This window comes from Pseudochaenichthys georgianus, chromosome 10, assembly GCF_902827115.2.
Source record: "Pseudochaenichthys georgianus chromosome 10, fPseGeo1.2, whole genome shotgun sequence".
Classification (NCBI taxonomy): Eukaryota; Metazoa; Chordata; class Actinopteri; order Perciformes; family Channichthyidae; genus Pseudochaenichthys; species Pseudochaenichthys georgianus.
The window spans coordinates 19,478,587-19,502,158 of record NC_047512.1 but is presented as its reverse complement, the minus strand read 5'-3'; the positions used below and the strand labels follow the sequence as shown (position 1 = coordinate 19,502,158).

The 23,572-nt window shown below is 40.2% G+C and overlaps 1 protein-coding gene across 2 annotated transcripts; it reads right to left on the bottom strand.

Moving 5' to 3' along the window:
- Positions 1 to 391: 391 nt before the first annotated feature.
- Positions 392 to 22,988, bottom strand: slc43a1a (solute carrier family 43 member 1a). 2 transcript variants are annotated; one of them, XM_034092709.2, is made up of 15 exons: positions 22,815 to 22,988; positions 17,923 to 18,086; positions 16,907 to 17,090; positions 16,008 to 16,063; positions 14,577 to 14,653; positions 7,931 to 8,023; positions 7,330 to 7,463; positions 7,070 to 7,203; positions 5,836 to 5,982; positions 5,706 to 5,735; positions 5,473 to 5,608; positions 5,055 to 5,184; positions 4,312 to 4,385; positions 3,784 to 3,907; positions 392 to 3,689 (listed from the first exon to the last, which is right to left on the bottom strand). In XM_034092709.2, exons 2-15 carry the CDS (start codon positions 18,074 to 18,076, stop codon positions 3,492 to 3,494), a joined length of 1,671 nt encoding a protein of 556 aa, XP_033948600.1. In that variant the 5' UTR covers positions 18,077 to 18,086; positions 22,815 to 22,988; the 3' UTR covers positions 392 to 3,491. The 2 variants fall into 2 exon arrangements, with proteins under 2 accessions (XP_033948600.1, XP_033948601.1); XM_034092710.2 differs by having other exon boundaries at positions 17,923 to 18,081.
- Positions 22,989 to 23,572: the final 584 nt, after the last annotated feature.

Here is a 23,572-nt window from a genome sequence, read left to right as displayed (position 1 = left end):
CTTTTGACCATAATGCCAAAATCCAATAAACTTTGGTTATTATCTTTGCTTGTGCTTCCTTGTAGGGCATCTTGTGGGCGTTTAGATAATGTGATCAGGTTCATAGATACATGGTTTACTCTGCAACAGCAACAACAATCATTCAATGGAAAGCAAAACGATATGTTTACAATTATTATTTTATTTGTTTAACAAATTCAGAAGCTGGATATAGTTATGGAAGGAAAGAAGACACACTTTTACACTTCAACCCCCAAGGGTAAGGAAATAAGATACGCCACTTTATGTGTTGGTCTTAATACAGACAAGGCAACGGATTTTTTGTTGTTGTAGTAGAGGACATCGGAGATGTTGACTAAACTTCAACCTAAGGATTCAGACAGCAAATTACTGTTGTCTGACAAATTATTTATTGATCTTTATGGAAGCTTGCAGAGGTGCAGACAAGTCAGTAGTTGCTGGAATTGCTAGTTCATATGTTTCAAACATTACAAAATACTGTACAAGAGGAAAGTAATGACATAAGCCAAACTGGAGAACCTCACCAACTCTTATTGTAATGCACTCAACATATCAAGCTACTCATTGGCTTTGGTTTACCTAGAAAGATGTTTGGCAGAGGCATTCATCTGACATTCAAATCTGTTGAAATAAAGGCAAGATAGGAGCAAAGGCACAGGGTTAAAACAAAACAATCTCCTTCATGGCAAGTGAGCAGGAATTCAAAAAGCTAAAACGTTTTATGTACGAAAAAAAATCAGGAAAGAAATGCATCAGACCAGAACGAAAAGCATCTAAAAGCATACTTCACACTGAAAATAATAGTCAAAACATTTAAAATTGTACAATTGATTCAATAACTCTACACTTTACTGTTGCTGTGTTCAGATCAAACATGTATACAAACATTTGTTGTCACTTTGGGATAATATATATGTTCTGTTTTGATCTACTGCTGGCTGAAACAGTGTCCTTTTAATGTGACTTTGGGAATCCAAGCAGAACAATCAAATTTAAAAAGCATGTTAAACCAAAGCCATCGGTTGATAATATACTGTACGCACCCATATATAGTAAAGCAAGCAGAATATGTGATAAAATACAAGGCACACCTGTTATATTTACAAAAAACAATTTGATGGAGGTTTGTTTACAAAAAAAGCAAACGCAGAATACACAATCAATCATCTAAGCTTCTTTTATGATAAGCACACTACAAAATAACTGTTGATGAAAGAAAACGCTTCCCTTTTAAAGCTAATGCATGAGTAAAAAAATACACTTAAATACATATTTTATACACACACTAGTTCATTTCTGTGCATAAACAGTACGAAGTGATCAAAAACATTAACAAACACTGTGTGCCAGAATTTTAAGTCAGTCATATTTTTCCTTGTGAATGTTCCATAAAACAAACTTTTCCTTTATATAAAAAAACATTTAAATATAAAAATCCAGAAATGCAAGGGCTGACTAAGCAATACCTCTGTGATGAATGCACAATAAGAAATGATGTACTTGGTTCATTTTTAATTTCAGGTATTTAACAATAATATGATTAATAGTTCCTAATGAGAACAAAACATTGATGAACAGACGAGGGGGTCGGTTGCAGAGAGACAGTACAACAAAATGAAACAGGAGGTAGATATGGTGTCTCTACAACCAGCCTATCTGTGTGTGTGTGTGTGTGTGTGTGTGTGTGTGTGTGTGTGTGTGTGTGTGTGTGTGTGTGTGTGTGTGTGTGTGTGTGTCACATGGTGTGTTTGCCTATGAACATGTACTGGTATCAATATAACCTTTGTAGAACTTTTACAAGCAAATAGTTGGTGGAAAAGGCACCACCTGGATAAATATATACAGAACATATGATCCACTTGGTAACTTGTGCGTGTGTGTGTGTGTGTGTGTGTGTGTGTGTGTGTGTGTGTGTGTGTGTGTGTGTGTGTGTGTGTGTGTGTGTGTGTGTGTGTGTGTGTGTGTGTGTGTGTGTGTGTGTGTGTGTGTGAGAATAACTTGGGCTCTGAAATTACCTCAAATGCTTCTTTACATGTACCAGAAGTCTGGTATTTAGATGTTCAAACGCTTTATATTTTCTTTGATACGTATATGATCTGTTTTACACATATATAAGTATTGTTTTTTTTAACCAGAGGGTGTACAGTAGAAACAGCACAATACACAAAAAGTTTGCTTCATTAAGCACACTTTTGAAATAATACTGAAGTAAAAAGTGCAACTTTCCAAGTATTTTCAAGCTGTTCTTTGGTTTTAGCGAGGATTGTAATGATTATCAGGCGATTTCTAAAACTATATAATAGAATTTCAAGTACCATGATATCCGCAACCTAACACACAGTCTGTCAAAGGTTGTGTGCACGTGTCTTTGTGTGTGGTAGATATTGAAATCTATGGCTTAAAATCACAGTAATTTGGCTATTTGACACTTATTTCCAAAATAAATAAATAAATGATGATGACCGAAATCACAAGGAACTGAAAGACATAATGAAACATGAGGAATCCTATTTTCTCTGTGGTTTGGTTTGTAGTGAGCTAAATGTACACCAGCAGTGACCAAAACACAACTGGAACAACGAAATATACACTCACCGGCCACTATTTAGGTACACATTGCTAGTTCCTGGTTGGACCCCCTTTTGCCTTCAGAACTGCATACATTCGTTGTGGAATAGACTCCACAAGGTGCTGGAAACGTTCCTCAGAGATTTTGGTCCAGATTGACATGATAGCATCACGCAGTTGCGACAGATTGGTCGGCTGCACATCCATGATGTGAATCTCTCGTTCCACCACAAAGGTGCTCTATAGGATTAAGATCTGGTGACTGTGGAGGCCATTTGAGTAAAGTGAACTCATTGTCATGTTCAAGAAACCAGTTGGAGATGATTTGATCTTTGTGAAATGGCGCGTTATCCTGCTAGAAATAGCCACTAGAAGATTAGCACACTGTGGTCATAAAGGGATGGGCATGGTCAGAAACAATACTCAGGTAGGCTGTGGCATTTAAACGATGCTCAATTCTATCATTTTTAACCAGTCTGGCCATTCTCCTCTGACCTCTGACATTCTTCGACAACTGATTCTTTTCTCTTTTTCTGAGCATTCTCTGTTAACCCGAGAGATGGTTGTGCGTGAAAATCCCAGTAGATCAGCAGTTTCTGAAATACTCCAAGACCAGCCTGTCTAGCACCAACAACCATGCCACAATCAAAGTCACTTAAATCACCTTTCCTCCCAATTCTGATGCTCCGTTTGAACTTCACCAGGTCAACTTGACCACGTCATGTATACATGCCTAAAAGCATTGAGTTGCTGCCGTTTAATTGGCTGATTAGATATTTGCGTTAATGAGCAGGTGTACCAAATAAAGTGGCCAGTGAGTGTATATGGATGCGTAGATTACTGGTGCTCATTCTGAAGGCACCTATAAACCTACAAGGCCCTCTGTGCTCTGTGTGGCCGCTCTAAGCCTCTGCAGCATGGAGCCCGTTAGTGTGAGGTTTGTATCCGTTGGTTTCATTCTCGTTGAGCGCCTGCATCTCCTGTCCGGCCGCCTTCTTGTCGTTGGCCTCCTTTTCCCTGATCAGCTGTCTGCGGTGGTAGTACAGATAACCCGGTAACAGGAAGCCAGCCAAGGAGAAGAGGATCAGGCCCAGGTTTATCTGATGGAAGAAAGTTACAGTTTCAGTCACAAAGTTCATTTATTTTGTAACTCGCTGCAAGTGTGTGGAGTTAGAGAAGAGTGTATGTCCTCACCCAGTAGGGGTCTCCTTTCAGTGGTCCGACCATGGCGATAAAGAGCGGCTGCTGCAGGAGAGCGAACAAAGCGCTGATCATGGATTGGAGGCCTGTCAGCGTGCCGAAGTGGTTGGACGGGTATCTGTGGGAGAGAATCAAGTGGTTACCAAGAGTTTGAAGCACCTAATTAAATGAGCCCCAATTTACAAAAAAAAAAGGTTAAGTGACAAAGACACTCCATTAAAGAAGTATACCTTTTGAATCCCTTACTCTGTCGACTAGTTCCTAATTGTTGTCAAAAGAATGTTTCAGTGGTGTGAATGTTTGACACATATAATGCAGCATCCCCTTTGTCAAGACATGTGGCTCAAATATCATTCAATAGAAATATCTTAAATTGTGAAGCCACTTACAACTATTTAGTTCGGCGTGCACTTTGTGAAACATCACCCCCTAAGGTTTGTTTTTCAACTTCTTTTTAGCTGTGAATGTGTTTAACAGGGAGTTAGATGTAGTAGCTTGATGAATTAGCAGTGCTGCACTCACACAGCAGCATAAAGTCCTCCGCAGCAGGAGTGGATGAAGCCTCGGACCATCGTGTGGAGGATGAAGGTCAGGATCTGAGGTAGAGAAGGAGAAGAGAAGCAACACAATCAACGGGGACTGTTTATCTTTACTTGTTTACTCTGTCTACCATAATGTGTGATTATGGCACTGGACCGCAGACACAGACTTTGTAGTGGTTTTGCCTCTATTTTTTTTGTTTTAGAGATAATCCTGTGTCTTTATAATAGTGTTATGTACATGGACAGTAATGTGTGTCTTGATAGATGTTTGGTGGCTCACTTTTTGGTTCATTTGTGACTTTATGGTGCAGTTTGGTGTCTCTGTAGTAGTGTTAATTTCGTTGACTAAAACCATGACGAAATATGTTCGTCAACAACCTTTTTTTCCATGACTAAAACGAGACGATGACGAGACGGCACCGACAATAACTGTAACGAAATCAACATACAATATCGTTGATGAAAAGTGACGAGACGAAAATGTAATTTAAATAAATAAAAACTATGCCAAAATCTCTCTTTACTTCCGAAAAATGAGGAGACAAAATATTATCAAAGATAACGTTACATCTCTGATAGTCAGTTTTTCTCCCAGCAGTTCCATTTCCGGTGCTGTGGCAGGGCAGCAGCTGTGTGTCTGTGGTGCGCGCGGCGGTAGATTTGAATTACACCGGGCAGCGGCACACTGTGAACTGTCAGGATGTTTTGAGGGGTGTGTGCTACCTGTAGAGGCATGTTGTCGATGAGGCAGCAGATTCCAAAGGCGAGCAGCAGCAGGTTGGTTAAAATGAAAGCCCTCATGGCGTTGGTCACTTTCTGGATCTTACGGTCTCTCGTGGGTAAACTGGTCTGCCTGATGGGGAACAGACAGAGAGGGGTTTTAACATTATTGTGATTCTCGAAGATACCATCCAATATTCATATTTATGTCTGTCATAACTAGAAACATCGAACATAATGTACCGTTGAGAATACTCAACACAACACTTTGTTAAAGGCTAAAGAATACAAACTAAAGAATAAGAGGTTGATTACCAAAGATGTCAATTTATTTCTCTTTTGAAAAGGGAATTCTCAATTGTTAGTCACTTTTGTGTTTTCTGTTGGTAATTATTAGTTTTATTTTATCTCAAAAATGTACCTCTGCTCTGTGCCTGGAGGGACAGTCTTCTCATCAGTGCAATCCTTCATCCTCCAGTCCATGATGTATCCAATCAGAGGACATGTGAGCAGGCACAGCAGCTGCAGTGTGCCGAAGATTGACGAGTAGAAACTCACTGAAGAACAAGACATTCTATCAAATAAGAATAAAGAAAATAGAAGGATATGCCGGAGAAATTATACAAATTAAAGCCGTAGCATTCCATTACTAACCTTTCTTTTCTATCTCGAGCTCGTCAGATGCTGAAATGTAAAAATAAACACCACTCTGTCAGTAAATGTTTTTTTTAGTTCTTGATAACAATAAAATGGCTGGGAAAGTGCTTGGGGGTTCGAAACTCACGAAACTCTTCACCGTGGGTGACCATGAACTCCAGCATCTTGTTCATCGCTCCCATGAAGAAGATGATCCTCAACTGGGACATCCCCATCGTCACCAGACTCCACAGGAAGATGGGCGAGAACACAGACCGGCGGAAGGGAGGAGACTCTGAGAGACGAGACGCAGGTACATTTATTTACATTTATATGCATATTAGAGATTACCTTTCTTATCAGAGTGTAAACGTTGTAAAACATTGAGTCTGTCAGTCTTTCAGAAAAGCAGTTTTATCATACAGTATAAATTGGTGGTTCCCATCTTAGGGGTCGCATCCCGACGAGGGGAACAGCCTTCCTTTCTTAGTGACCTCTTCTCAGATATATCTTTAGATCAAAGGTCAAATGGTCTAATGATATATCAGGGGGATAACTAAATGATTACAATATAGACAGAAGTAACTTAAGAAACATTCTGTAAGGACTTTTATTATAAATGGCCATATGAGCCTCTAAAATATATTTTAAAGAAAATCTGAAGGGAAACAAGCACCTCATTTTACATCCATATGTATATATATGGGCTGTCTTGACTCTGAACAGTCTTTTAATCCAGATGTAGTATGTTCTTTTAACAAGCAGAGGGCAGACAGCTGCTTTGTGTGAGCCGGGGAACCCAGACTCCGTGAACTGTTCCTGCCCCTGGCTTTGCACCCGGTCACACTTCTCTCTCTCCCCATGAAGCAGACTCATTAATGAAAAATGTGTTTCCATGTCGTGAGGGAACAAGAAACAAAGCCATGACCCCGGTTGTGTCTTCAGTAACCCTGTCGCTCAAACACAGACTAAGCTACCGTCTTTCTTCTTGCATTTTCTTTGAGTTAGGATTAAAAATGTGAGAGCTGATCTACACCCTGTTTTGATGTGAAGGAGAAATCACGAGGACTTAGGACTTCTTTGATTGTACTTTTACTAGGCTATTATGCTGCTAGAAGGAACTGTGGGACGGCATTATCTTCTTACCTTTTGTAAAGGATTGTCAAGTAAATCTTATGTTACAGGGATTCAGAATGAAAACACTGAGGCAATATTTAAGTATTTGGAAAATTCAACCAGCTCTTATCTTAGCTACAAATGCAATATTTCCAGGTCATATTACTCACTAAAGAACCTTCATAAGTAAAACCACAAATTTGACCACAGATTGGCAGGCGCTGATATAAAAGCAGAGAGAATATTAGTTGTGTTTGTTGACTTACTGGGTGCAGAATCAAAGTCAGTTCCATTAGGGAGTTTCTCTGTGGAGTGTCGGATATCTCCATTTTTCTCGTTGAGTCTCTCTGCGACAATCTTCTGGTCAGATGAAGGCGTCTCTTGCAGTGTGAGGATCTTACTGTTATTATAAACACACAAAAACACACACACATTGAGGTTGAAGTAAAGGTCCGCTCTTCTGATGAACATGCTTGTGCCTTGGTATCTTCAAGAGATAAGGCGATCAACTGGCGTTCACACTCACCTGTAGTCTACCTCGTCGGGGGTTGGGAAGCCTTCAGTGGGCCAGTTGAGGAAACAGTTGAAGAAGACGAACCCGGCAAGGCCTGCCCAAACCCACATGATCACGTTGAAGGACACACCTGCATCGTAGATGATCTGGTAAAAAGAGAGTGGAAGGGTTGTCAGATTGTTTAAGCATCTGGAATTTGCTTTGAGTTGTTTTTGTTATGTTTGCTTGTTAGGTAATGGGGAAAGTGTGAATGTAGCATTGACATGGTTAATTCACTGAAAAACACTTAAAGCAACATGTAGAGCTAAGGGGAGTGGCAGTCATGAGATTTGTATCTGTGGGTTCATCACTACAAAAGACCCTTTTCACTTCGACAAGTGTTAATGCTAATGTATTAATTTAAGCTGCTGTGAAATGTAAAGGCACAGAGATTTACATTGTTTTTGACTTCAAGGAAACATCTAAGAATGTCAGAACAAGAAGTAATACAAATAAATGTGATAATTTTTCTTTATATTGCAATAATGCTCTAAAATTTTATATATCCCAAAATGCTCTTCAATGTATTCTTGTGTTGTACAAAGTGATCTTTAACATATGCTTTGTAATTTACCTTGACTCCAGGGAAGGTGACAGCAGAGGAGGCGTAGGAGCCGATCATCAGAGACAGGATGGTGGAGCTCAGAGAACCAAACATGTTGGGCAGCTGCAGGGGAAACATATGTTAGTTATTGATCAATCATATTCACCTGATTAGGCTACTATACGCCTTTACTTCATAATTTCAGCGGACGGAGGGGGAGCGGCACTGTGGAAGAGCAGAGTGGCGAGTGAGAGCTGTCATCTTCCCTTTACAAGCTACGAAAATGCCTGTAGCTAATGAGATTGAATATAACAATAACAAATAACAAAATATACACAGCTAGATCAGATCGCGTTTTAGATGCGACTTTAGAGTAGAGGGGAATTAATGAAACAGGATTTGTACAGTGTTCCGCGGCATCCGCCGCTGCGAAAATGTGGAGCAGGGCTGCAAAGTGGGGGGGCCAATGCCCCCCCCCCCCCCCCCCCCCCCCCCGCTTCCGGCGCCCTTAGGACATACAATACTTTGGCATGTAACATAGATGGGCTGACGCAGTATGTTATTTTGACCAGCAGAGGGCAGAAAGCTGCTTTGTGTGAGCAGGATGAAGCAGGCTGGAGTTCCTCTTGAAGGGTTCCTGCCTCTGGTGTTTGCACCTTGTCACACTTCTCTCGCCCCACAGAGCAGACTCATTAAAGACATATTAGTTTCCATGTCGTGAGGGAACAAGAAACAAAACCATGACCCAGGTTTTGTCCTCACTGACCCTATAGTTCAAACGCAGACTAAGCTTTACGTCTTTATTCCTGCTTTTTCAACACATTCTTTGAGTTGGGATTAAACATTTGGAAGCCGATCTATAGGCAGCTATCAAAGAACTTCTGAGTGTTCGGTGGACCCAGCCAGGGGGCACACATGACACACAGCAAAGGAAACAAGGTGGTGGGCAACAGGCACTAACACATCATATATTAGGTCGACCTATTTTCAGTAGTAAGAAGCTTAACAATGTAACAATGACCTATTGTGCTGGCAGCCCACTCAGTGTCCTTTGATTAGAGTTGTAAAAGGGTCAATCACGATTATAACATCACATGTATGGGATTTTTGGTGTGCTGCATGACAAGCTCACTATTCTCTCTCAACACTGACCAGGGTTTTACAAACTTCTACTGACGTCACCTAATCTCCCCGCTGGGTCAGAGTTCATCCTGTAGTGTCAGTGTGCCTCATTTGTCCTCCCAGTCTGCCCTTTCCTCACTTATCACGTTCTGACGCTGGACCACATGATGGCAAGTCAGAGTTGGGAAATTGGGAACGCTGTGACAAAAATACACTTTAAACTAATTTATTGAACTAAAACATGTGGAAAGATTAATTCAGCTGCAGCGTAAATCTGCAGCTTGCTGGTATGCATCCTGACCCCAAGGTCACCAGGACACAAGTCTCTGGGGACAAACCATTAAAATAACTTACAATAAAGGCTTTCCAGGAATTGTATAACCACTTAAGGATTTCTAGAGTTGTTCTGCCTCCTACGTCCGGTAAGATCTTAAGTGTTAAATGACGGTGAGAACTAATGTGTACTTTTCTTTGTAGAAGTGTTGGTGTGTGTTCCATGCTGTTGTTTGGAGATTAGGCTGTGGTGACTGTTTGTGGCTGGCAGACTAATATGTTCGTGTGTGTGTGTTTTTATCGCAGGCGGAAGAAAGATCTACTCTTAAGTCTGACACAAAGAGGTCTGCAGGTAAACAGGAAAAAAAGCTTTCCTGAGGATGTTCAAAAGCGAGCCCAACTGTCAGGGTGAGATGAGAAAAACATCCCGCTGAACACCCGTCCCTTTCAGCGCTTCTGAGAATCCAAATACTTCACGGTCTAACTGTGACCATGAGATGTAAAGCGCTGGACTCTCTGGCTGCGGAGGTTTGTTGAACGTAGCCGAGAGGAGCCTCTGAGCACACAGGACAGTATACATCTCTTACATCTCTAGATGTCAGATAACTGATGTTTGCTTTCAGAGGTGCAGTAGTGTGTCTGATAAATCTGTATGTGAGGTGGAAAGTAAAGAAAAAGTGTGAAATGTGCGTCTGCATGTGTGTTTGCACGTGTGTGTGCATGTGCCAGCAGCAGGCGGGACTCCCACCAGGGCAGCAAATCCAGGGCAGTTTTCAATAAATACATTTTTCAAAAAGAACTTTGCCGCACATGTTCTGCATGCTAATGCCAACGAGAGAAACACGTGACCTTTGTGGAGGCAACACTAGGGTTAACCGGAGTCAGGAAGTCACACACAACTGGAGATTTGGCCTTTCGCTTGTCACGACAAATCAGTTCAGGCTCTCCTCCTGCTGTGCTCGCTCACTTGGGTGTTGTAAGACTTTGGCATCGAGTTTAATTAAGACTTTAATCGCTGAGAGAACAGGCCAAATGGTAGCTTAATGAGCAGTGAGATTTTGATATGGGGAATGGGAAGAGAAAGGGAACAGGAGAGAGGGAGAAAGAAGTAGAGCCGTGCATGAAAATAAGCAAGGATAGAAATAGCAAAAAATAGAGGTAGTGGGAGAATATTTTTTTAGATTTGACTGATCTCCCCAAGCTGCAGCTGCACCCCCTCTCTCTGTGGAGATCCCAGCAGGAAACACTCAACCACAGCTGATTAGCACATGCTTCTTCTCTCCACCTCAATCCTCTGCAGCCCTTTCACACTGTTCATGGATTCAAACCCTTATTCCTCACAGCGCTGGCGGAGTGTCCAGCTGCAATACACTTATATAACACAAAATATAATGGTCCAATGTAAAGATGGTGGTGGTTCAACTGCCCTGTCTGGAAACTTCAAACCACAATGTGGGACTCATGTTTGACTGGTTTCTTGTATTTGTCCCAAACTAACAAACCACATTCCCGGTAATGGGCTCCATTTGTCGAGTACATTTAAAAGAGCCTCTCTTTCTAGCTGAGACCAAAGTTAGCATGCAGACGGCAGCCCTCGTAACAAGCAGTGAGAAATAGCCTAGAGCACTTTTCTCACTAGCATGTGATCAGACAGGCCCCAATGCAGATGAAGGGTAACCCTACATAAGTTACAGTAAGAGCAGGAAGACTGTCCACATTCCTTCATTGACAAAGGAAAATACACGATAAAAGATACCATACATAGTTAACATGCACCATTAAGGGTAGTTAAGGGCTGTGTGTGACAAAGAAACCACAAGGGTGTGTGTGACAAAGAAACCACAAGGGTGTGTTCGCACAGGTAAATGAGTCTAGCACAAGATTTGGACATGTATCAAAGCTTTTTTTCAGAATTTCCAGTTAAGGAACGGCTTTCAAATTGCCATTTCCAATAGATTGATCACTCTTTCAGTCAGAGCCTGTCAGTGTAAGAATTTACAATTATATGGACATTTAACAAGATGATATTTGCATCTTATGAACATTTATTAAAAATGTAACCCTCTATTATGTTGTTCTATTCAACATTTTTACTTATCATTTTTTCCTCCATTCCTTCACAAAAGCACACAAAATAGTTTTTAAATCGTGTCACTAACTGCACTTCTGTATGATTTTAAATAGGGCTATTTGAGCTCTCTAGAAATGTTTCGTTTTGTCCCCTGTTCAGCTGAACTGCTGGTGTGTTATTCATTTAACATTTTCATCACTGCCTTATTTCAGTAAAACCCTTTGGACTTTTTGCTGTAATTCATTTCGAAATATATATTTCTCTGCCAATTAGTTGCAACATAATTTTATATATTATTATTAGTACACACAAATTGAATGTGCACATAACACCAGTGCCCTGGGTAAGGAGGAGTTGACTACCTTGATCAAGGTCACACAGGCAGATTAATTCATTATCAACATTCAAGACGTTCCTTTAAGCAAAAGCAATCATGATATCTGATTTCTGCCGGAATTGGAAAAAGATTATGATTGTTCAAATTGTATTGTGCTATATTGTAAAGTGCTACATGTAATTCTACCAAAACAGATATCATAGCATCTGAATCGGGAGGTTTGCCCTCATTAACTGACTTGGGAAAGTGTTGTCCTTATGCAGTAACAGAGATTATTGTGTTCTGAGCTATTTCTGTAAAGCATATGATTTGAATGATGAGGGTATGTGTGCGTACATCTCTCAGACTTTGAACCATGCCATCATTTGTTTCAGAGTAACAACAACAACAGTGTGGCGGTCAGTCAATGCTGGTACACCAAACCCAATTAGAGATACAGAGGTCGTACATGGACACAGAGGAGGGAGGAGTTGGAAATTACTCAAGTGTGTGTGTGTGTGTGTGTGTGTGTGTGTGTGTGTGTGTGTGTGTGTGTGTGTGTGTGTGTGTGTGTGTGTGTGTGTGTGTGTGTGTGTGTGTGTGTGTGTGTGTGTGTGTGTGTGTGTGTGTGTGTGTGTGTGTGTGTGTGTGTGTGTGTGTGTGTGTGTGTGTCACATGGTGTGTTTGCCTATGAAAATGTACTGGTATCAATACAACCTTTGTAAAACTCTTACAAGCAAATTGTTGGTGGAAAAGGCACCACCTGGTTATATACAGAACATATGATCCACTTGGTAAAGCTATGAACTTAATTCCATCAACATGCCATTTTTCCATCCTTGACATTTATGTGAGATTGCACTAATTAACATGAATACATTGTTGAGTAAGCCCAAAAACATGTTTGTGAGGTCCCAGTGACCTTGACCTTTGAAGCCATCTTTTCTAAACAGATAATCCGTGAGTTTAAGTAAAGGTTTGCACCAAATCTAAAGAAATTCCCTCATTGTCTTCCTTAGCGATCATGTTTGAAGGGATGGAACGCACGGACAGACAGATGGACAACCCAACATAACAGCAAATTATTTCGTTTTACAATGTTGTTGGGATTTCAATTCTCTCAAATAAAAAAACTAACATAACTTGTGACATGGTGCAAACAATTCCTTATATGTTTCTTTAGTTAAACAGCCCTCTCAGATTCACATTGAAAACCGTCTCAGTGAGATATATGGTAACAGTTGAAAGGAGCAGAATATTTATTTAAATGTATCCCCAGACTGAGAGCCTTGCTTTCTTTTCCACAGAGCGAGGCTACAGGGGGGAAAGTCACCGGCGAGGGTCATCTGTCTATACTCAGCTTCCTTATCTAAACATGTTTCATGTTCGTCTCCTGTATGTACATAACCATGCCACCACGTGTGTACACAGTCATGCAGAGTTGAAAAGGTTCTGCATTGATTTTCTGCTGACTGCTGTGCAGAACAGTGGAATATAAGAGAGTGGGAACATGGGAAAAAAGAACAAAGGAATAAGAGAGGGGTAACTGAGGAGACTACAGAAAGCATGTCCTTGAGAGTTTTGAATAGAGGTGCAGGGGCCGAGCTTTGGGGAGGGTGTGTTTTCATTAACGGGCCGTTATTGGTGGAAACACAACTGGGAGTTTCCATTTGGGAGAGGTCGTGTGCTGCTCTGACTCTGGGACATGCACACACATACCGGAATACCTGCCATGACACAGGAGGCGGCAGCAACAATAAAAACACTTGACAATGTTGGTACCAGCTGACACATCACACACAAACACACATGCCTGGCGTGAGTGTAAACAAACACAGCTCCCAGTCCAGCACACACTGTTTCCTCAGCTGACACAAATATAGGCTGCGACCACGCTGAGACTCTCAGCTACTAAAACTTTCCTGCTCATTTATTCCTGGAACACAAATTACTACTTTCTCAGAATATGAGTTACGTAACTACAGCAAAAAAGAAAGGAAAAGGCTAATTATGGAACAAATTGTGATTTATATCCTTTAAAATAACCCTCTCACGGTGCTGATATCTGGAATTGTTTATATAGTTTTTGATCAAATAGACGTGTTTACATTTTCTCACACGCGCTGGTTTGTATGTTTACCAACTCAAACATTGACAGATGGAGGAACAGAGAGATATTGACGTGTTTCCTTTTGGCTAAGAGTCTGGAATTATTATTACGTTTCAAGATTTAAACCCTGGAGCCAATTAAAGTACCGTTAACGACTGTCCGTGTTCTTTTGTGGCAGCTTTTCTTGGACAGAAATAAGACACACTCACAACATTACTGAAATTGGTCAGGGAAACATACAGTACATAGTGTAAAAACAAGTGAAGCCTCTGAGTCTGAGACGACCTTGTAATGTTGTTTTCCTGAAATACAATCCATCCTAGAGGTTAATGTCATTTCCTTTTCTTTTTTTCCTCTCTATCTCATGTCTATCTTTCTTTACAACATCAGCAAAGGTCACAACAGCCGTCAAAATACAGGTATCAATGAGCAGGACGTCGTCTACCAAAACAATGTGAGCGAACACAGATGAGCGACTGTCTCTTAAAAAATACACAAGAAATATGTTTACTATCAAAACAAGATAGACACATTGATAGAAGCCAGTTTTTGATTGTTCTGTGAAAAAACAACAACACCGGATCTGTTTTAGCAACAACTAACAGTAGTTATAGTTAGAAAGGATCAGATTTGTACCACAGGTGAATACAAGTTAACTCTATGCAGTGTATACAATACTCTAATGATGAATCTTGAGGATCTGAAAGAATTTGCTACTGATTATGTAATCCGCCTCATTTTAAAACATTGGTCTTATAAGTATCGGTCTATTATTGTGTCTCACCGTGAGTGATGTGAAGGTCAGACAGATGCCTCCGAAGCCATTAAAGGAGAGCGCCAAGAAAATGAGCGCTGACAGGACTGCGTTAAAACATAAAACAGAAACACGGAAGAGTTAAAATCAACTCTCTCAAAATAAAATCAGGACATGTCTTCAACCTCATCCACCGAAGTTTTTACAATCCTTTTATTGACTGCACTTGAAGATTAAGCAAGAAGTTTAAGTCACAATATATTTTTGCTTGTTTATGTTATGTTTGTACACCCACCCTTCAAAGTCCATCTTTATAAACTACCTGGTGTAGTTATAGCACATTTAATAATAGCTTCAAGAAAAGACATGTGACACTTCAGTATCAGTTTATATAGGAGTTAAATAAATAGGCTTCAGGAAGTAAATATAGCATTTTTCGGTAGCTCACGGGCACTTCCTGGTGTGTATTTAATACCAGCTGAGTAACTTTGTTTTATAATGTGTGTAGTGTGGTAAGAGGCGACTGTTGAACCTGATCCTGATTTCAATCACATCTGAAACTTAACTACCTGGTTTCCATTACAGCCGGAGGCATCAGTTAGATCAAACAGTGACATTTGTGAAGAAAGGAGTGTAAAGAAAGTGGACAAAATTAAATATGGATTGTTTGGTCTATTTTTACATCTGTCCAATTACACCTGCTGTAAGTGCTCAATTGCCCTGTGTTGAAGTTTACTAATGGGTAACTTTTTGACCTTTTGTGTCACTGCTGAGAAAATGTTTGTGGTAATGTATATGGAAATGTAATACCCTGTAAAATGCTCTTCTTCCTGTATGTTTTCAGTGCTTTATTTCTTATATTCTTATCACATTCCTGCTTGTCATTACACTTGTGAGATAATGTTGGATCAACTTGTACCTTAGTCTTGGACTAATACATATGTTCTATATGTATGTATCGTTACACTGCTAAATATTATACTTTATTTATACCTCACTATCATTTTTTAAATCTTATTTTATCTTTTTATTGCTGAGCAAACTCGTTCTCTTGTCCAACACATTTCATTGTATAATTTTTTTAAATGCTTAAAAATAAAGAAAAACTGAAAACTAAAACGGAAGTATTTTTTTGTATTGGACCTATGGAGATAAAAATGGCACCACTTATATCAGTGTTATTTGTTTTTTAATGTTTTTATTTAGGGCATGCTTCATGTAGCCCTTATTGTCTTAGCTATGAGTGAGTTGTTTTATTTATTAATAATTTGTAAACGTGAAGATATTGCTCTTCAAGACAAGCAGCATGTAATCATGACCACGGATGGTGTGCTAAAAGCTGACACTCAACTTAAACTGAAAGATAACTGAAATAGATCTAAACATTTCTTACGTCACATTTTGCATCTGATTCATCGATATCCGGCACATGCATTTTTCACTGTATGTGTTTGTACTCACCCTGAGGATTGTAGACAGACCCGGCCATTATAACACAGGACAGGCCGAAACAGAAACTGTAACAAAAGTAAAAAAAAGAACATAATAAGCTCTTACATTGCACGTCTTATTTTCATTAAGTTTCATTGAATTATTCTAAGTGTTTTTAGGAACAATGTAGGACGTATAAAAACTCCCAGAGGGCCGTGTTGGAAATACCACAGATTACTCCGCACTATCTGTGGGAGTAAGTGTCTTCAGTCATACAACTGCTACGCTATTTAGTGAAAGTATGATTCAAAATAGACACTGTTCAGTATGACAAAGTGATTGTAAAAGATGGACTGGAATACGCTTTACCATATTTCCATACATGGAAAACATTAAAAGTAGGATTCACAGAACAGCAGTTATTTTGTTAGTTATCTGCAAAAGACTAAACTGTCTGTGGTTAAACCGATAAACGTATCTTCTACCACATTTCATCTGCTCTCAACTTATTATCAAAGCATATGGCTACTCAATTCCATTCATAGCTGCAGAGAATGAGTGAAGGAGAAAGTGAATGTGTGTTTGCGCGTTTAACATTTTACAGTAAAACTTTGAAGATACCAAGGGCAAATTATTCTGAAAGTTTATGTAAGGTCAGACGTTTCCACACTCGACACACCCACACCCACACACCTAAATGTATTCATTCTCACACAACATTTTAGGAATGTGAGCCGTCAACTTTTTTCATCATCTCAGTAGTAGTTGAGGAATTGACTCTCCTTCCAGATTTCAGTATTGCAGAAATGTATAAAGGAAATAGTCAAAAGGACAAATTCAACACCTTTTCAATAAGCAATTGTGAAAAAACAGATTTAGGTTTTTTATAAATTATACTGAATATGAAACAACTATTTTACAATCATTACCTGCCCACCAGGCGAATTGGGCGTGGCCCAAACCTGTCCATTAGGATCCCGAGTGGCAGGGTGGTGGCACTGAGCAAGAAGGACCCAATAGTGAAGCCCAGATTCAGCATCTCTTCCTGGTCCACGCAGTAGAGCCACTCAACGTGACCTTCAGAAGAGTTACCCAAAGACACGGACTCATTCGCTGTGGGGGCGAGATAAGACAGGGAAAAGTTAGAATATGAACAGAGAAAGACCATGCGTTGGGTCTACAGACGGTGTAGAAGAAAGTAATCAGGTACCAGATTTGCTACCAAAAAATGTTTCCTCCAGACATTTCTCTAACCTTTGCCCTTTGTTGGGTATTGGAAGAATTGTCCGTCTCATGTCTCTAAATAGCTACAACAGGTAGACATATGCAATCAGTGTCACAGAGTTTCCAAATAACACTGCTTCCAAACTGAGGGATCACAAGCCATACAAGTTGGAAACTACTTTTGACATTAGCTTTAAATACTCATTATGTAGGGTCACAGAGACTCTGAGTACATTGCAAATTGAAAATATATAAATAATAATTGCACATTTCCATTTAAAAACAAATTAAATACATGGTAAATAGCCTTTTTCTTTGCCACATTAGCTAGCACATTTGATAAAGATACCAAAATATAGAAAAGCTAAGGCAACCTTTTAATGATTAACAAGATATAATGGCTACCTATAAACAAAAATATACTCCTTTGAGTTGCTCAAGTCATTCACTTGTATTCAAATGTCCAGTATGTTATCTTAATAATAGTATTACTCATGTGTGAGGTCAACTATAGACCCAAGTTAACAAAACTCGTTAAAAAAAAACGTGCAGCATACAAATGACTATAAACACCAACACAGATATACAAAATATAACATTCCTCTGTAATTCTTCTGTAAATCAAAAAGTGTCACAGTGATTTAAGTATGACGAGTATGCTTTGGGAGCTGTTTAAGAGAAACACATCGAGGGTTAAGTGATGGACAGCTGCTGGTTTTACCTGAGCACAGGTGGGAGTAGAAGCCCTCTCGTTTCAGCATGATGAGCAGCGAGCCCCATCCCAGCAGCACGGCCGAACACAGCAGGTTCTCCAGCACCGCCGTCACCGCCATCCACCAGCGCCTCCTGTACGCCTGCAGGAGAGAGGGCGCCATCGCTGCTGCTCTGCGAGGAAACACATGTGAGAATTCATTTAATGTAGAACAAGCATTTTCCGATGTAAGGCCATTTTAGTGGGTAAATGATTGTCCAGCAACAAAGTATATACAATGTACCACTTCCACATAGCGCAGCAGGCCCCGCCCTAGATTAGCTTTTATCCAAATACACAAAACTCAACAAGAAACTATTTAAAGGCAGAAATCTATCCATTTCTATTCAACTATTGTAAATAAAATCCATCACAACAATTCCGAAGCTCAAGTTTTTATTTTATTTAAAGGTCTCATGTCATGCTTTTCCGGTTATTATCCGTCTCCTTGTGTGTCATGTAGCTTTTTATGCATGTAAGCGGTCTGCAAAGTCACAAACCCTCAAAGTATACCCTGTAGCGAGTAAAACTCTAACACAGAAAAGACCTGTCTTTGCTGCCCCAGAACGCCTCGTTGGAGATTTTTCTCCAACAAGGCGTGTAGGACAGAGAGTGAATACACATACTATACAGAGATGCTGTATGAGAAAACCAATGTGATTTTGAAACATTGAACAATGTAAATCTATTCTAGTAGACCTCAACAATGGAATCATGAAATGGCCATGACATGGAACCTTTAATAAACATTCATAAAAAAATAAGAAAACTATGAAATGCAAATGTTTTGCTACTTTTGATTAACACATGCTTAGTTCTGCCTATTTTTGTATTGATTGACTTATGGTTGAACCTCAAGAACAAACAGAACAGTAAACAAACAATATTGCCAACAAAATAAAAGGAAGCATTAGATCATTCATGAATAATAATCCTCTTTATGAGAAGTTGATACAACTCGAGTTTAAAAGGATTCATTTTGAGTAAGACGCTCCACATATATGACAAAAACAAAGATTTACAAAACAGCATCTATTTACTCTCCATTGAAAATCTGACATAATTATTATGTTTACTTCACTGGGGAGACCTAATGAAGCCCCTTGAGACGAGACATTCTTCTCTCGGTTTGCCTAATGAGTGCCCATGTGACCAGTCATTGTTTTGTAAATCCCAGTTGGGTACCTGACACCTTGCACTGCATTGTCCTCAGAAATACTCCCACTGTGCTGTCAGCAGACCAGCTATTTCTCCCAGAGGAAACAATGCTGAGCGCTCAATGTGTCTGCTTTTGTTCTAGAAATAGGGATAGCATCTTGAAAGGACGACATTTCAATCTGAAAGTTGGATTCAAGGAGTCTTTAAACAGCATGTAACCACAGTTTAGTTTAGGGGATTAACTGCCTGGGATTAATGGGTAAAAGGTGAGTGGTGAGGCAGCTAATAGAAAAAACGACCGCAGTGATACTACAAACAAACAAACACACACACGTACATGTATACACATAAACACACAGGTCAGGTCATTGGTCACTGTAACCTTGGACTCGGGTGACCAAAACACAGAGTGAAGTCATGCCCACCACCCTGACAGGATCAGACTGTATAAATCAAATAACACACACACACAAACAAATAGAAACACACACACACACACACACACACACACACACACAGTAACCAGCAATTCCATTTGGCGGGAACCAGAGAAGAGGTGGAGAGAAACAGTGGGAGGTAAAGTCAAACCACTGGATTTGAAGAGAGACGGAGGAAGGGCTGCAAGTCAAGACCTCAAACAGGAAACACAAGGTAGTTACTAATTAGGGTGTCTCTTTGTGTGTGTGTGTGTGTGTGTGTGTGTGTGTGTGTGTGTGTGTGTGTGTGTGTGTGTGTGTGTGTGTGTGTGTGCACGCGTGTGTGTGCACGCGTGTGTGTGTGTGTGTGTGTGTGTGTGTGTGTGTGTGTGTGTGTGTGTGTGTGTGTGTGTGTGTGTGTTGTACGAAAGAAGTCAGGAGGATCTAATGGGACAGATTTGTCTCTGCGTGTGTCTACCAGTCTATGTGCTCGCACTTGTAATGTGATTATCTAAAGCACACTGAACTGCCCTTGTGCTGAAAACAGTTTGAAAAGGGGGGATTTCTGTGTAACTGACACCCAAGTCTGGAAACCCCTTTAGTACACACACAACTCCCCAACTCTCAATGAGGCGACAGAGCAAGGCGGCGCTCATTCAGTCCTGTGAATGCTTAATCCACAAATGAACCTGATCATTAAACCACAAGAGTAGATTTGTAAACAGGCTAACTTGTGGCCCATGGGTGTCTGAAATCAGGGCTAAGGCTATAGCCGATAAGGACAAGTAACGATTGTCTTCATGATGGATTAAAATTCTCAAATAAATGTTTGGCCTATAATACATCAGAAAACCTTGACAAATGGCAGAATAAGTGACTATGACAATTGTAAAAAACAAAGTGAATTTATTCAATTAGCTTTTGAGATTTCTTTTTGAGCATTTCTTAAGAAAAGTGCAGGCGTGTAGTAATGTAAAGAAAGACATGACATGCAACATGACATGCAACAAAGGTCCCACGGCTGAAATCAAACGCTTGGAGGCCTGAAGCAGAAGATGCATCAGTCAGAAAACTGCAAGAAATTGATTGATTTTATCTTATTTATTGATGTGTGTCTTGTCTTTTTGTATGTGATATGGACCTTGAGTCTGAAATAAAGATTGAATATAGAAATATAGAGCATTAAAATGTCTGATGCTGCCATAAGATTCAAAAAGTGCACAGATTTGAGGGTGCGGATGCTCTTTCATCGGGTTGATAAACTGTCTTTTTTCTCTTTGAGTAAATGCAGCAGAACGGTTAGACAGACCAGGATTTCAAACATGAACAGACACAGTCTACTGAAGACCTAAGTAGAGGCTACTGTCACATGGATTGGATTTGCTGTGCTGTGGCTGCAACACACAATAAATACACATACCATTCACACTTATAGCACAGAGAGTCAACATATTAAATTCAACATGGAGCAATGGCTACTTGGTGTCACAACAACAAAGCATTGGTCTGCATGTAAGGTATCAGTTGCTCCTTGGTGTGTATTTCAGCTCATGTTTTATTCCCCACCTGGACTGATGTACCATATGCCTCCTTTTCTATTATGGTTACCCAGATTCCTTCGCTCTGTTTCCCGCCTATTCTGTACTGCGTGTTACAGCAGCAGTCACTTAGAACCAAAAGGAGTGCCCTACAAACAACAAAGATATGCAAACAAGCTAATACGCTGTGTGTGTGTGTGTGTGTGTGTGTGTGTGTGTGTGTGTGTGTGTGTGTGTGTGTGTGTGTGTGTGTGTGTGTGTGTGTGTGTGTGTGTGTGTGTGTGTGTGTGTGTGTGTGTGTGTGTGTGTGTGTGTGTGTGTGTGTGTGTGTGTGTGTGTGTGTGTGTGTGTGTGTGTGTGTGTGTGTGTGTGTGTGTGTGTGTGTGTGTGTGTGTGTGTAAGGATCCTGCTTCCTGAAATACCTGACCATCAGTAGCTGATGCAATGTTGCCATGAGTGACTCCACTGTCAGAGGAGAGTTTTTGTAGGCTATAGGCCTATGTAGAGTTTTTACAATAAAGGCTATGGTGGATAAGGACGATTTCTTTTTAACGTCTTCTGTATCAATTTGGCTTAAACATGATCTTCAGTCATTACGTGAACTGCTTTCTTTCAAGTCTTTCTGTTAATGCCCCCATCCTGAGTTGCTCTTTTTTCCCTGCAGGGATGTTTCTGACCTTGACCAGTTGTGTTTATCAACCTCTGCCGGACATAAAGGACTGCAGGGCAAACTCTTTACTCTCACAAGTTTCCAAGAAAATAAACCACGCGCCCTGGGAGCCTCTGTTCCTCGTGGAGTCCAGCAACGAGGCTGCCCGGCCGGCGAGCAGCTGTCTCTCCGCGGGCATGACCTCAGCCCGGGCTCTGGTTACCGGGAGGACTGCTGAAAAGACCTGTCAGTGTCCCGGAGCAAGTCTGCTGCGGCGTTCACGTGTTGTCCTGTCCGAAAGTTTGGAATTGTAATCACAACGCAACCCCCCCCCCACCCCCCCCCAACAAAAGTGGTGGATATAACTACGTGTTTCCAATTTCACCACACCTGGTGCAGGTGACAGGGAAAGAGGTATGGAATCAAATGGGATTGGTAGTGCTGGGAACAAGAACGTGACGATGTCAATTTTTGTAAATTATCACAAGTATATAGTTGCCTTTCAAATGTTTAGTTGTTTGTTGAAGTGATTCATCAAAATAAAAAAATGCAGTTTTGTATTTTATATATATATTATCTGACTTTAAGGGGCATCCATGTATCTAACCCAAACACTCCTGCGATCACTGCTTCAGGCAATTATCTTTCAATTATACTGTAATGAAACATGTGTCTAATTAGCTACGTGCACTTTATAGGATTACACATGAGCAACCATGACAGCATTTGAGGTGTTCCCCTCAATGAAAGGTAAACACAGAAACAGAAGACATTTGGATGGTCACTTCCCGAAACATCTTCGGCTATTTTCCTGTTTTCTAATGACACTCTCGCTTTCTGTGAACGCCCCAAAAGTTGAATCAGCCTTATCAGCTTTAATAGTCTACAGACTGTGTAGGCAAACAGAGTGTTTTATACTATCTAACGTGGACTAAAAGTCTCAGTTTCATGCCACGTGTGAGTTACTGCTGCCGGTTCGTCATGCTGCCGCGTCACTCCCCGAAAACGCACACACACGTTACTACAGTTTATATGCCTTATATAGACACATTATTGACCAACAATGCCAACAAAGTGTAAAAACTCATATGGGCTACTTACGTCAGTTGTGGGTCTTCTCAGAGGGAAACAAGTAAAAGTGTTTGTTGCTCACTGAGAGGAGAAAATAAGGAAGACAAAGTGCTCTCAGATGAGTGTTGTTCTTGGAGGCAGTGAATTAAAGCGTTGCCTCTCTCTGCTTCCTTTTTTTGTGGAGGAGGATCCCTTGTAGTCTTTAAGAACCTCCACACTTCTTTCTCTAGTTTTACGCAGACTCCCCCTCTTCTCCTAATTTGACTTTTAATTCCCTCCCTCTTTCAATGGGTGGAGTGGAGTCATTCACCACCTAATGGTTTTACTCCAAATGTGAAACATGAAACAAATGATAGAAATAAAACATTTGCTATCTATTACAAAATTAACTTTAATATGTAATAACATTACTAAACAAGGAAGCAGTAGTAGAATAATAATTCCGATATTTTACTTACTGCCAAGTAAGTTAAAGTGTAAAATAGGTATTTTAGTCAAAATGAACTTTTTTGAATATGAATTGGGGTGGAGTCTACATATTAAGTAACAAATAAAGGAAATAAGATTATAAAAAGTCATAGATAAAAAGCTTTGAAGCCAACATTGAAATCTGGCGATTTGCCATTGCATGAGGACCCTCAGATTTATGAGGGTTTTGCATGATATTTGGCATCCAAGATTCCCAATTCACAACACCCTGGTCCAGCTCATAAAATACATAGTTGATAGAGGCTGTTGTTGATAAAGCACAACATATCTAGAAAATGATTTCCTGAAAAGTGAAGGTA